The 15,565-nt window shown below is 45.7% G+C and overlaps 1 protein-coding gene across 2 annotated transcripts in view; it reads left to right on the top strand.

Moving 5' to 3' along the window:
* Window positions 1-15,565, top strand: part of pdzd7a (PDZ domain containing 7a) — an 85,720-nt gene that overhangs the window by 17,882 nt on the left and 52,273 nt on the right. For both annotated transcript variants that reach the window (XM_085994316.1, XM_085994315.1), the window contains exons 6-8: window positions 952-1,099; window positions 4,346-4,406; window positions 9,243-9,740. In XM_085994316.1, coding sequence (XP_085850442.1) covers window positions 952-1,099; window positions 4,346-4,406; window positions 9,243-9,740 — 707 coding nt within the window. The remainder of the gene's footprint in view (window positions 1-951; window positions 1,100-4,345; window positions 4,407-9,242; window positions 9,741-15,565) is intronic.

Here is a 15,565-nt window from a genome sequence, read left to right as displayed (position 1 = left end):
GTTTGATTTCATACATGCTGTTTGCAGTGGAACTTGCTTGTCACAAATAGAGCATTTTTATGCTTCAGTGCAAATTTCATATACTTTGTTCATCAGATGTGCATCATTTTGCTCTGCTATTTAATATTTAAAAGTATATATCTATATAATAATGCATTCTGCTTCTATGTTGCACAGTCTATGGAGATGAAATTGATCAACGGCTGGTCAAATTGGCAAACCAGCTGCCCATTTTACACTGCGCCCAAATTGATTTTTAATTGAAGTCAATGGAATATAAATTGGGCGCGATTTGCCATCAGCCTGTTTTGCACTACTGGTGTTGACCGTTTTGCACTAGTGTTGACCATTTCACCCCCATCTCTTTATTTTTCTGCACAGTGCCTTGAAGAAAGGCTCACAACATAGTTAAGCCCAGGGCCATTTCCTTTTTTGAATGCTCCACTTAGCTTTTTCAAAAGCACAATGATTACTTTTATTTCCCACCAACTTATTAATCTCCCTTCATCTCCTCTTGACGATGTTAACTCCATTCTGGGCTGTGGTTCTGTGGCCACCAGGGGCTTGTCAGTATCTTCCCCAAGTGGTTATTCTTTATCTGTTAGCCGAGATAGTGAGTGTTGCAGGCCATTCAGTTGTGGGGTGCAGCATAAGCTTGAGCCCACTTCTGCCCTTACCTGACATCCATATTTTCAGCAGTGATTGCGGGATAACTGTCGGAAGCAGAAATCCTGTCTGGTTTTACCCTACCCTTCGTAATCTAAAGGTACTACGGCCAATTGTCGTCACCCCCCTACTGCCCTGCCAGAAATCACTCATTTAGTACAGCCAGACCTTGCTGATTTGTACAGTAAAAAATCAACTGAACCGTCACATGCCCTGATTGCTTGCGTCGTTTTGCCTTCTGTCTTATTGAGCCCCTCTGTATTAAAGTTAATTATTTAATGGCAGAGTTGATCCTGGAGGACTAGCAGAGCAGAATGGCATTAAAGTTGGTGACCAGATCCTGGCAGCCAATGGAATAAGCTTTGAGAAAATCACCCACAGCAAAGCAGTGGAAATCCTGAAGAGTTACACACACATTATGCTGACAATTAAGGTAAACACATGAAAGTATCACTGTATCTACAATGTATGTTAGTGCAGAATTGGAGGATTTTCCCTTTCCAAACACTTTTATGCAGGATACAGTACAGATTTACTGGCTGTATTTAAAAAAAAATTGCTAGCATACAGTATAAATATATTTATGTAGAAAACATTCTGTTTTCATATTAACATTGGGATTTGGCAAATTGCATTTACCTTGGCTAAACTCCAGCATTCATCAATTAATGAGCTATTAAACTGATCTGTTTGTACACAACTAGACTAACAGCTGTAAAAGAAAGAAGTGTGACAGTAATCTGCTGTTTAAGAGTACTTTGTGTGTATGGTTTGTATTGAAATGATAATTGTTATATATACTGCATCGTGAATACCCTGGCAATATACTGCAAATCACAAAATGACTGCACTCTTTTTCATGAATCATGTAGCTATATCATTTTGCTGTTAGTGTTACAGAAGGTAATTATACCCTTGAGATCACAGCAATTGACAGTGCTTTCATCTAATGATGTATCAATGAAAATAACAGATGGTAAAGTAAATAAAAACTTCACAAATCTGGAAGCTATTGAATCTCAGTGCTGAATATCTTCCAAAATGTATTTTAATAATCTGCTCTGCAACAATGGAACGGAAACATTGGCCCCGATATTTATAGGGAGGCGGGGAGGAGGAGTTCGGGACGGGAAACCCGGAAATGCAGGCTTACTGGACGTCCTGCGAAATTAACAGCAGGACGCCTTTTAAATTCTTTCACCAGGTTTCCCGCCCTGATTGGCAGGCTGCCTGACTGTCAGGCGGGAAAGCCAGCCAGGGAGCAGAGAGGAGTGAGGGATGGAGGGAGAGATCACACGGAGGTGAGGATCGTGGTCGATGAAGAGCTCTCGGTCGCGGGGAAGGAAGAAGGTAAGCTTGTTGGGCCAGGAGGAAACACTCCTGCCCGTCCTGGCCAACAGGTAGTGCTGTACCTTATAGATCTGGCTCTACTCGCCTCCTTTTTCCTGCCGGGTTTCCCGAGGCCTGGGAAACCAAGCCAAAATTAGTTTAAAAAAAGCTTGTAAAAATGCGACACGCAGCCTCGTTAAAAGATTTTACTGACTGACCCACCTCCTGAGAGCAGATTGGTCACCCGCCTCCATTAAAACCGGAAGTGGGCAAGTTGGGGTTGAGGTTGAAATTTAATTTTTTTTTACTGCTCTCCCGCACCCAATCTTGCCGTTCTAGGGGGTTAAAATTACCCCCATAGTTTCACTCAGAAACATGAACCTTTGCAGTTTCTTAAAGACCATGATAATTGCATTGCATCACATTTAAGTCCAGGGAGGGAGGCAAAAATCGGGGTTGGTGGTGGGGGGTTGAATTTGAGATTGTCTGGGGGGGGTGGGGGGGGGTGTTGCGATTGGTGATCGCAGCAGTGAGGGGAGACCGTGATTGGCAGAAGATTTGCTTGAGGGGCCATGGGGAGCACTACTGTTCCTCCTGGCTCACAAGCAGTGCTATAAAAAGCACTTCCCTGCTTGATCCAGCTGCTCCCATCTCCATTTTGTTGCCGGGTTCCCTGAGCGCTGGGAAATCTGACCGGCCAACATTAAATTTAAATCGGGCTCCCAATGCACTGTAGGAGCTTGATTTAAATATTATAATGAAGTGTCCCGCCTCTCGAGACCAGGACGCAGGCATGCCATGCAACCTGTCACCGTAAATACAGTAACGAGCGCGTACATGGTGGGTTTGGCTCATGTTTCGCAATTTAAAACTTTTAACCCCCGATCCCCTCCTGTCCGTCATGGGGGGTTTAATATCGACCCCCAAAGATTCAGAACATTATGCTTGAGATATTGTAAGGTTTGGCTATATTACACATTTACAAGTGGGTTTCTTTGTTAATTAATAGGAAAAATTAGGATTTCTTAAGCTTTCTATATTGTAATTAATTAACATTGTGATGTAACTCAGTTTACCAACTTGTATGAGAAATTGTGGAAGCAAATTACTATGCGACCACTGTGATGTGGCATGTTGGTACTTAACCAGCTGCGTTAAGGTCTGAATGCCTCTCCGCCATTTATTTTTTGTCAATTTCCTCTCCTGAAAGTGCTGACTCCCATTAGAGTATGGTTCCACAGGTGACAGTTGCCTTCTGGTACCTCAATCAAGTGGCCATTTTCCATTTGTGAACCTAGAAATGATACCTGGACTCCAAGGGTTAAATTATGAGGAGAGATTACACAAACTAGGGTTGTATTCCCTGGAATTTAGAAGGTTAAGGGTAATTTGAAGAAAGTTTTCAAGATAATAAGGGGAACTCATAGAGTCGATAGAGAGAAACTTTTACTGCTAGTTGGGGAGTTTAGGACTAGCCTAAGAATTAGAGCCAGGCCTTTCAGGAGTGAAGTTAGGAAACACTTCTACATGCAAAGGGTGGTAGAAGTTTGGAACTCTCTTCCGTAAACGGCAGTCAATGCTAGGTCAGTTGTTCATTTTAAAGTTGAGATTGATAGATTTTTGTTAACCAAAGGTATTAAGGGAAATGGGGCAAAGGCGGGTATATGGAGCTAGGTCGCAGATCAGCCATGATCTCTTTAAATGGTGGAACAGGCTCGAGGGGCTAAATGGCCTACTCCTGTTCCTATGTTCCTAGACAGTGAGTCTTGATGGATGGTTTGACTGTGGGGACATAAGGATAAGGACATGACAGTTGAGACAAATCCTGGCCTTATCTGATGTCCACATACATGCACTTTCCAGTAGGAGTCAATGGATAGCAACAATGAGCTGGCTGATTTTGTTCCCCCTCCCCTCCGTAGGTCTGGGCTGCTGAGGACAATTGTGGTGCTCCCAACAGCTGTCCCGCCAAAGATCAACTAACAGTATAGAACCATTGTTATCTTCAATAAATTCCAAAAAATACATACGGTTCTAAAACAGAATGTAGTATTAAAATTGCTGAATTCTAACTAGTTTGAAGAGCCAAGAGTATTTTACATAACATAAACAGAGTGGAGATTACATTTGACTGCAAGAATGATCTTGAATGTTCTGGACAGTTAAAAGTTCCCAGGTGGCTAGTATTTGCAGCAGCTGAGTGTGTGCTGTTGTCATGTAATGTCCCCCATGTACCTTTTCACCCATGAAGAGGGCTTCAGGGAATTTATTATTTAGCAGGTTCTCAGATCAAATTCTCTTCTAAATACACTTTGGTGAAATCACTGATATATTTCATGTCTCTGCTCAGGAGGTTGGCAGATATCCTGCTTACAAGGAAATGGTGGCAGAATACAGCTGGCTGACTAAATGTGAGTACAATACAGAAGCCTCAATAAATATTACAATCAGGCACTGCTTGTCGATTTTCTGATGTGAAGAACTAGGCAACTTTCACTCATATTTTGTTTTGCCACATTTCTTCAATCAAATGGAGTAAGATTCAAGGGTTATTTTCCTCTCTGTACGTAGAGTTGAAAAACTATTTTACGAAACTATCATTGTAAATCGTTAACAGTTTGTTAAAAGGATTTTCCTTCAACCAAAATCCCTGGTCTTTTGCTCCTAATTTTAAAAAAGGACATTTTTAAGCAATCAGGTTTTCTCAAAAGTGGTCTATCTCCTTTCTTGCCTGGGAATGAGAGGAATTAGACCACCTACTCTGGCTACCCCACTGTTCAGTCTTTCTGGGGAACTACCTTGATTTGACTGGTTACTCTCTTTCCCCATCCGACAGTTGAAATAGGGAACTCACCACGTCAGACATTATAGCCTTGAATTTCCATGGGGTTTTCCCAAGATCCTGCCAGAACTTCAGCAGAGTGGAAACTGTAGAGGAACAACCTAAAGAAACGCCCGTTTTTAGCCATTTCTATGGAGCTTCTGCCGATCTCCCACTGGAGAACCACCGTGGAAATTCTAGGTGTATGTGTGTGCCCATATATTCGGCTGCCCTCAAAAGTTTGTCACCATCCTCCGCCTGCTTCACGATGACATGCAAGCCGTGATCCTGACCAACGGTTCCACCACAGACCCAATTCACGTACGGACCGGGGTCAAGCAAGGCTGTGTCATCGCACCAACGCACTTCTCGATCTTCCTTGCTGCAATGTTCCATCTCACCCTCAGTAAGCTCCCCACTGGATTGGAGCTAATTTACAGAACAAACGGGAAACTGTTCAACCTCCGTCGCCTCCTGCCCAGATCCAAGGTCGTCCCATCCTCTGTCGTCGAACTACAGTATGCACACGACGCTTGTGTCTGCGCTCACTCGGAGGTCGAACTCCAAACCATCGTCAATAGCTTCACCGAAGCGTACGAGAGCATGGGCCTTACACTAAACATCCGTAAGACAAAGGTCCTCTACCAACCTGCCCCCCCCCACCCATTATCAAAATCCACGACAAGGCCTTGGACAATGTGGACCACTTTCCATACCTTGGGAGCCTACTGTCAACAAGGGCAGACGTCGATGACGAAGTCCAACACTGGCTTCAGTGTGCCAGTGCAGCCTTCGGTTGCCTGAGGAAGAGAGTGTTTGAAGACCAGGACCTCAAATACAGCACTAAGCTCATGGTCTACAGAGCAGCAGTGATACCCGCCCTGCTGTATGCCTCAGAGACATGGACCATGTACAGCAGGCACCTCAAAGCACTGGAGAGGTACCACCAATGCAGCCTTCGCAAGATCCTGCAAATCTATTGGCAGGATAGGCGCACCAATGTCAGTGTTCTCGCTTGGGCCAACATCCCCAGCATCGAAGCTTTGACCACGTTCGATCAGCTCCGTTGGACGGGTCACATTGTCCGCATGCCCGATACGAGACTCCCAAAACAAGCGCTCTACTCAGCTCCGACACGGCAAGAGAACCCCAGGTGGGCAGAGGAAACGCTTCAAGGACACCCTCAAAGCCTCCTTGAAAAAGTGCAACATCCCCACTGACACCTGGAAATTCCTGGCCCAAGACCTCACAAAGTGGAGGAGAAGCATCCGGGAAGGCGCCGAACACCTCGAGTCTCTTCGCCGGGAGCAAGCGGAAGCCAAGCGCAAGCAGCGCAAGGAGCGCACATCAACCCAAGCATCCCACCCACCCGCCCCTTCAACCACCGTCTGCCCCACCTGTGACAGAGACTGTAGGTCCCTCATTGGACTCATCAGTCACCTGAGAACTCATTTTTAATGTGGAAGCAAGTCATCCTCGGTTCCGAGGGACTGCCTAAGAAGAAGGATTGTACGAGTCTGTCAGACACTACATGGTACACATCAGTAGAATACTAAAAAAATACAGTTTCTTATCCTGTGTCTTGAGTTTACGCTGCTTTGTTTTAGAGAAATTCAGCTTCTAACATTGCAGTTTTCCAGCACAAGGGAAGTACATTTTATCCTTTCCTGGATGTTTATGACTCAGTAACAACTAGATTTCCCAATAAAAATGATCCTGGGTGGAATATATTTGTTAGTTTTGAGATACTGTTAAGTTCTTTTCCCCTTTAAGCAGGTGCTTTCATTCAGCCTCAACACTGACTCCTTGATAAACATTTTGGTGTACATCAGAACGTTACCAGGGACTGATAGTCTCCTGTGTTGGACTTCATAATTTTATAAAATATAAATTTACACCGAGATGGGAAAGCAACTACTTAACTACTGGAAATATACCTTATACTGTGACTTCATCAGGACTGCAGTACGCCAACTTAATTACTGTTTTGTAGATTTTTTCAGGGTATGTATGTCTATTCTAATGGCCAAAAAGAAACACAGCAGGGCCAAACATCTATGGGGTACACATGCTGGCAGTACTGAGATTCATCCACTCGCTGACCCCGCAGAGAGAGCTTGTAAGAATGACCCCCACTTTACATGCTCCTGATCGATGCCTGCACTACAAGGGCACTTCTGGGACACCTATCTGTCTCAGAAGGCCAGAATCCTGGCCAAAGTTGGCCTGCTTTGGGCGGAGCACCAGAAAGAAAGTTTTCGACACCTATCAGCGCTCTTCATAAAGGAGCCAGAACACTAAATCCAAGCAGTATGTGCCGTGCTCATGTATTAAACTTAGATTTAAAAAGTGATTTGGCTTATGCCTCGGTGCACTTTGAGTATCTACACAATCGCTGATATACTCATTAATCTATTGATATAATATTGGCACAGAAACGGGCAGAAGAAGGGCGAGTTTTCAATTGATTTACATAATTAGTGATTGATCAGGACATATTTACACTGGAGACTTGGAATAAATATTATCAATTTTATACATAATCTCAGTGTAAACAGATTATGGGGATAATTTTCAACTTCACTGCCTGCTCTGTAACCTGGCAGAGCAGATCGCCTGCCCTAATTGCATCCCATTGAAATCAATGCAATGAAAATCGGGCAGGCTCTACAATGGGTGAGCAATCCACTGCGGCCGGTATAGCCCAGGCGGCCAAGTTGAAAATAGCCAGTAAGCATAAACTAGCAAAATATTTATAAATCTATGCCTGATCATAGCCTGTTTAAATCATCATAGCCTGTTTAAATCATCATAGCCTGTTTAAATCATCAGTGCATGCTTTTTCATTAAAACATAAGGGGAGATTTTCCTGGATCTTTTTTTGTAATCAATTCACGGGATGTGGGCATCACTGGCAAGGCCAGCATTTAGTGCCCATTCCTAATTGCCCTTGAGAAGGTGGTGGTGAGCCGCCTTTAACCGCTGCCGTCCATATGGTGAAGATGCTCCCACAGTGCTGTTAGTTAGCAGTTCCAGGATTTTGACCCAGTGACGATGAAGGATCGGCGATACAGTTCCAAGTTAGGATGGTGTGTGATTTGGAGGGGAACTTGGAGGTGGTTTTCCCATGAGCCTGCTAGCTTGTCCTAGGTGGTAGCGGTCGCAGGTTTGGGAGCTGCTGTTGAAAAAGTCTTGGCAACACTGCAGCCACTTTGCACCAGTAGTGGAAGGAGTGAATGTTTAAGGTGGTGGATGGGGTGCCGATCAAGCAGGTTGCTTTTTCCTGGATGGTGTCAAGCTTCTTGAGTATTGTTGGAACTGCACCCATCCAGGCAAGTGGAGAGTATTCCATCACACTCCTGACTTGTGCCTTGTAGATGGTGGAAAGGCTTTGGGGAGTCATGAGGTGAGACACTTGCCCCAGAATACCCAGCCTCTGACCTGCTCTTGTAGCCACGCTATTTATGTGGCTTGCCCAGTTAAGTTTTTGGTCAATGGAGACCCACAGGATGTTGATGGTGGGGGATTCAACGATGTTAATGCCGTTGAATGTCATGGGGAGGTGGTTAGATTTTCTCTTGTTGGAGACGGTCATTACCTGGCACTTGTGTGGCACGAATGTTACTTGCCATTTATCAGCCCAAGCCTAGATGTTATCCAGGGTTTGGTGCAGGTGGGCATGGACTGCTTCATTATCTGAGAAATTGCGAATGGAACTGAACACTGTGCTGTCATCAATGAACATCCCCACTTCTAACCTTATGATGGAGGAAATGTCATTGATGAAGCAGCTGAAGATGGTTGGGCCTAGGACACTGCTCTGAGGAACTTTTGCAGCGATGTCCTAAGGCTGAGATGATTGGCCTCCCAACAGCCACAACCATCTTCCTTTGTGCTAGGTATGACTCCAGCCAGTGGAGAGTTTTCCCCCTGACTCCCATTGACTTCAATTTTAGAAGGGCTCCTTGGTGCCACACTCGGTCAGATGTTGCCTTGACGTCAAGGGCAGTCACTCTTACCTCACCTCTAGAATTCAGATCTTTTGTCCATGTTTGGACCAAGGCTGTATTGAGGTCTGAAGCCAAGTGATTCTGGCAGAACCCAAACTGGGCATCAGTGAGCAGGTTATTGGTGAGTAAGTGCTGGTTGATATTCTGCGCCACGGGGCACTGAATTGTCGGAGCGCAGCAACTATCGGAAAATCAACTGGGTCGGCGTGCATGCCTGTAATTTAAAGTAATGGGCTTATGATGTAAACAGGTTGATCAGACACACATTTTTTAATATTTTGCTAACATTCGGAAGAAGAATCATCTAAAGAGGAGTCATTCAAAGTTTTTGCTCTGCAGATACTGTTCTATACAACCTTTACTCTTCCAGATGACTATTCCTAATCCTAAATTACAGTGCCATTTTGTTTTTTCAGTGACAAATAATCATTCTCAGCGTTTTGGCTCAGACACAAATTCTTCCACTTCATCTCATTCATCTGGGACACCTTTGAGCTCCATCAGTGATTCTTTACAGGTCTTCCTCCCAACTACCCACAGTTCAACTGACATGGTAGATGTATGTATTTCCACAGAGGACTCCAAATCTCTGCAGTACAATCGTCCAGAGACAATAGAGACAGCTATACAGACAGACCTCCAGCTGTCACCCTCCTCAAATATTGACATTTCAGGTGAGCAGAGGACAGGAAAGGCCGCGACAGAGCAAAGCAGGACACTTGGGCGGACAGTACTCTTGAAGGAGACAGCCATTAGATCAGAGAGTTTTAAGGAAACTCACATCAAACCAAGAACTTACTCCACTGGGGATTCTGCCGATGAACTTTTGGACTCTCCAAAAACTGCAGTGCTGATGGCCCTAAGCAAACCAAGGAAACCAATCAGACGGTCACAAAGTTATATTACTATTGGAGGTGAGATTCTTTAACTGCACTGAATCACGGGTTCTTTGTTTTAGCTTCCATAGGCCTCTTCGACATTTTTTTTGACGTTCATTTTTAAGTATATTTACCTATCTTTGAAGTATTACAGGAAACTCTCGATTTACCGGCACCTAAATAACCAGAAATCTCGGTTAACCGGCAAAATTCAGGAGTAGGTTCGGGTAAGTTTTACTTCATATTAGTGGCCGTTCCTGGACCTGTGGCTGTGTAACCGGGGTTCCTGCACTTGTTGCTAAGCAACAAGGATGCTTGGTCTGTGGCCGGGGTTCCTGCAGCTGTTGCTAAGCAACAGGGAAGCCTGGATTTGTTGCTGTGTACGGAGCTCTTGTACCTTTTAAACTATACCTCTCTGTAATCCGGACTTTTTGATAAACCGGCACCACGCCGGTCCCGTCGGTGCCGGATAAAAAAGAGTTTCCTGTAGAATGAGTTAATCAAATAGCACAATTTTTTAAAATTATTGATGTTACTTGGCTGTAATCTGTATTAATGGACCTAAACCAAAGCTAACTCGGTCCTAGAAATGGACTTATTTTAAACTGATCTAACAAATAATGGATTGGAGCAGGAGCTCTTAATTATTCTTTAAAAATGATTGCAAACTGTTCTAATTAATAACTGATGAATCAAATAAGTGTTTCACTCTTAAATTGAAAACAACTAGAGCTCTGAAATCAAAACAGAAAATTATGAAAATAAATAATAGGTCAGTCAGCAGCTGTAAAGAAAAAGACACCTAGAAGGACAAGGGCAGCAGGCGCGTGGGAACATCATCACCTCCTTTCCCTCCAAGCCACACGCCATCCTGACTTGAAAGTATATCGGCCGTTCCATTTTCGGCGCTTTGTCAAAATCCTGGAACTCCCTCCCTAACAGCACTGTGATAGATCCTTCACCTCACGGACAGCAGCGGTCCAAGAAGGCGGCTCACCACCACCTTCTCTAAGGCAATTAGGGATGGGCAATAAATGCTGGCCTTGCCAACAACGCCCACATCCCAAGAACGAATACAGGTAGACTATCCTTTATCCACACTTCTAAAAACCGAAAGTTTTTTCGTGGAGCGTAAGTCGTGCACACGACATGACCCGAGTGGCGCCAAACATGACCGGAGTGGTCCGGGAGCTCTGCCTTTCCCTGTGAGCAGGGCAGAGGGTCACAGAGTTCCCTCCTGGGTAGGAGATTGCAGGCCGAGCCGGGCAGTGTGAAGGAGGTACCGGGAGAGTGAACCCAACAATACAGCGGCCCGTCCGATAGCTGCAGCGGCCCGTCCGATAGTCTTTTCTTCCCCCCCCCCCCCCCCCCCTCGACCTGATTTACGGGCCAGCTTAGTGTAGGAGTCAGCCGATATCCGGCTTTCCCACAACTGGTGGTGGCAGTCGAGCCCCAGACCCCCGCTAAGTCAAGGAATTCAGATACGGAGCAGGGGGAGCTGGAAACCTCGATCTAACGGCAGAAATCAGCAGCCGTTTTGTTAGGTTTTTTTTCTTCTAGCATTTTTTTTTAAACAGCCAGGCTGTGGAAAGAGTCTCTGTAGCTTAGCAACAGCTTCAGAGACGCTTCCAAGGCAGGGCCCGAGTGTTTACAAGCTGTTGCTAAGCAACAGTGTTTGTTGTCAGATACGGAGATGAAAACCTTCTGAAATCCGAAAAATTCCGAAAACCGAAACACAGCTGGTCCCAAGGTTTTCGGATAAAGGATAGTCTACCTGTATAAAAAAAAAAGTTAATTCAACATTAACTTTTCTTTTTACAGATGCTGATTGGTCTGTTGTGTAATTCTAGCTTTATCAGCTTTGAGCTCAGATTCCCAGCATTTGTAGTTTATTTTTCCTGTTTATTATAGCTAAAGAACTGTTTAATACACATTGAATGGCTGTGATTATGCAACAAATTCAACCTCAGAATGGCTAATGAGGTATTACAGATCAACACTGATCGTTAAACTTGGTGTCCTTGAAATGGCCATGGTATTTGCATAGGATAATGAGTAGATATGAAATGATGAATGTTAAGATAAAGTATATCCTGTTCTGTGTTCATTCTATTACTTTAATAGTTTAATGAAGTAATCTATTTGCTAATCGCACTGCTTCAAAGTCACCCCAAGAACACTCATCTTGGTGGTTAGGTGATGTTGAATTTATGAGATTAACCTGAAATCATTGCGTGTAAATCCGGGGTAGGATAGAGAAGCTTTAAAGAGCTTTACTTACTTTGGGTATTCAGCGACGAGTGGGGTTCCACAGGGCTCAGTCCTCAAATCACTGCTGTTCATAATCCAGATACAGTCGGTGACCTTGAAGAGGAGATTAGACAGAGAATACATAATTATGTGGAAAGCAAAAAAATGTAAGAAAGGGGAGGTGTCGCAATAGCAAATGAACTGAAATGTTAGCAAATGCAAGACAAGCATCTAGGTGTAAAAGCATTAATAATGATCACAAAATTAATTAATGAAACCTTAAAGAAGGCAGTGCAGGATTTGGGATTCATAGGTAACGACAACAATTTGTATTAATATACAGGAAACTCGTTTAAACGGCACCTAAAATATCCGGAATTCTCTCTTAACTGGCAAAATTCATACTCCGAAAACAGCACCTCAATAACCGGAAATGTGTCCGAGTCCGAGTCTCCCGCGGTGGCCGAGTTAGTCAGTGGGGGTACTTCTCCAAACTGCCACTACTCGGCTTCTTGGCGCTGTCGGAAGTCCGAACACCTCAATAACAGGAGTCTGACTCTCCCGCACTGCCGATAGTTTCTTCCGATCCACCAATTACTGTATACTGCACATTTCTTGATTTTTTAATTTTTGTTTGTTAAAAATAACCTCGGTAGATAACCCTCTCCGTCATCCGGAATTTTTAATCAATCGGCAACATCCCAGTCCCGTCAGTGCCGGATATCAAAGAGTTTCCTGTAGTGCCTTCTACTAAAACAAAAGTCCCAAGGTGCTTCACGGGCATAATCAGACAAGAGTGGAGGCTAAGCCAAAAAATGAGATATTGGCCGGAATTTTAACCGAGGCGGATATGGAACGGGGTGAGGGGTGGGCTGGAATGCCCTGCCGAATTTAACGGCCAACGGCCAGCCAGCCTCTCAATTTGGAGCAGAGAGGAGGAAGGGATCGGAGATCGGGGAGGGGGGTGGGGGAGGTCAGAAGGCCGGGGATCTGAGGGGATTGGGGGTCGAGCATCAGAGGTCGGAGGGGGGTGCCAAGGATCGGAAGGTCTGAGGGGGTTCTGGGGCAGGGGGCTGAAGATCGGAGGCCAGAGTGGTTTCGGGAAGCTGAGGATCGGAAGGCCGGAGAGGGGCTTGGAGGCCGGGAGGGTTGGAAGGCTGGATGGGGGAATCGGAGATCGGAGGCCTCGTGGGGCGGGGTGGGTCAATCGCAGACTGACGAGGCAGGAACGCTGGATCCAGCAGGTAAGTGGAAAGGCACTTACCTCCTGGTTCCAGCAGTTCTCGTCTCCCTCTAGCTGGCGGGTTCCCCAAGGCCTGGGAAACCCGACCAGTCAGTGTTAAATTTAAAATGGAGCTTCAAAATGAGGCACACAGCCTCATTATAATATCTAAAGTGCCAACCTGCCTCCTGGGAGCAGGTAGGACGCCCGCCCCCCCCCCCCCCCCCCGTCTCGTCTCCGTTAAAAAGTGGGCGGGTTGGGGGTCAGGATTCAGATTTTTAGCACTTTAACCTCCCACCTGACCCCCAAACCACCTGTTTTTTGAGGCTAAAATACCCCCCCCCCCCCCAATTAGGAGGGGTGACCTAAAGCTTGGTCAAAGAGATGAGGTGGAGGGGTTTAAGGAGAGAATTCCAGGGCCAAGGTGGTTGAAGGCATGGCCAGCACTGGTGAAATGAACAGAGGGAGGGATACCCAAGAGGCCAGAGTCAGAGAAATGGAGAGTTCTGCACGGGTTGTAGGAATGGAAGAGGTTACAGAGATCGGGAGGGTTGAAGTCATGAAGGGATTTAAACATGAGGATGAGAATTCTAAATTAGAGGCATTGGGTGACTGGGAGCCAATGTTGGTCAGCAAGGACAGGAGTGATGGGTTAGCGGGACTAAGTGAGAGATAGGATAGGGTCATCAGGGTTTTGGATGAGCTGAAGTTTACTGACCGTGGAGGATGGGTGGCCGGCCAAGAGAGCATTGGAATAGGCTAGTCTGGAGCTGACAAAGGCATGGGCGAGAGCAGCAGATGGGCTGAGGCAGTGGCAGAGGCAAACGATGTTATGGAGGTGGAAGTAGACGGTCTTGTGATGGAGAGGATGTGGGCTCGGAAGCTCAGTTCGGGGTTGAATAGGATACCGAGGTTGCGAACATTCTTTTTCAACCTGAAACAGCAGCCGGGGAGGAGAATGGAATCCGCGGCGAGGCTACGATTCAATAAGTAAGAGTGGAACCAAGCGAAGACAGTCCCAATGAGCTGGACAGTGGAGCAGAGGCATTGGAGGAGGATGGTGTGGTCGACTATGTCAAACTCTGTAGAGAGATCAAGGAAGCACAATGCACCATCGTCACAGATCATAGAGGATGTCATTTGTGACTGATCAGGGCTGTTTCTGTGCTGTGGTTAGGGACGGAAACCTGATTGGAAAGATTAAAACCTGGAGTTATGGGAAAGATGGGCACAGATTTGAGAGACGACAACGGAGGGAAGGGAGGCATGGGGTGGAAGTTTGCAAGGATACAGGAGTGAGGGTGGAGTTTTGAGGAAAGGGTGATGATGGCGGTTTTGAAAAGAAGGGGGACAGTGTCTGAGAAGAAGAAACCATTTACAATGTCAGCTAGCATGGGGGCTAGGAAGGGAAGTTGGGTGGTCAGCATTTTAGTGGAAATGAGTTCAAGGGAAAATGAGGTGAGTCTTACGGCTAAGTTTAGCTTGTAAAGGACATAAGGGGAGATAGGAGAGAAACTAGAGTAGGATGAGGGATCAGGGTTAGGATGGGGGAAACTTGGGGGAGGTTTGGCTTGGTGGGCAAGTGGAGCGGGAGGAGGGGTGAAGTAGCATAGGCAGCTGAACAGATGGTCTCAATCTTAGTGACAAAGAAGTTTATGAGCTCCTCGCACTTGTTGGAGATGAAGGTGGAGGGGCAGGGGAGAGGGTTTAAGGAGATAGAAAAGAAGCCGGGGTTATCTTTGCTCTCCAAATGGATCCCGGAGTAGTGGGTAGTTCTGGCAGAGGGAAGTGATGGCCGATAGTGCTCGATATGGTCCAACAAGATCTGGTGATGGATGGCTGAACCAGTTGTGCAACAGATACACTCACGTTTGCACCCCTTGGACTTGAAGGAATGAAGGTGGGGGCCATACCAGGGAGAATGGCCATGATGGAAGCAAGCAAATGTTTTACTGGGGACAAAGACATCAAAGGTGGAGGTGAGGGTGTTGTTGAGCAGATCAAGTTTCAGAAGTATCATGGCGAATGGAAGACCAAAGGCTAGACAGTTGGAAGTTTGAAAATGCAGTTGTAAGAGACTTGGGAAGAGTTTTTACTAGGGACGGACACAGAAGAAGTGGTGGTTGGATGAGCTTAGGGGGATCTGGGTCATAAGAGATACGAGAAGTGGTCAGAGAATGGTAATATCTGTGAATGAGACCGTAGAAGTAGAGAGGCGATGTGAGCTGGTAAGGTCAAGGTGGTGGCTATGAATAGGAGCGTTTATATGGAGGAAGGGGGTTAAGGCAAGGGCAGTGAAATCACAGGAGAGAGGGCAAGATGAGTTGAGATGGATATTGAAATCGCCAAGGAAGAGGAGTTGCTCAATGCAGAGGCTGGGGCTTGGGCT

The sequence above is a fragment of the Somniosus microcephalus genome, chromosome 8, assembly GCF_052327205.1.
Source record: "Somniosus microcephalus isolate GS21.2 chromosome 8, FLI_Smic_1.0, whole genome shotgun sequence".
Lineage (NCBI taxonomy): Eukaryota > Metazoa > Chordata > Chondrichthyes > Squaliformes > Somniosidae > Somniosus > Somniosus microcephalus.
Note: the sequence above shows the minus strand (reverse complement) of the source record. Positions and strands in the feature narration are given on the sequence as shown.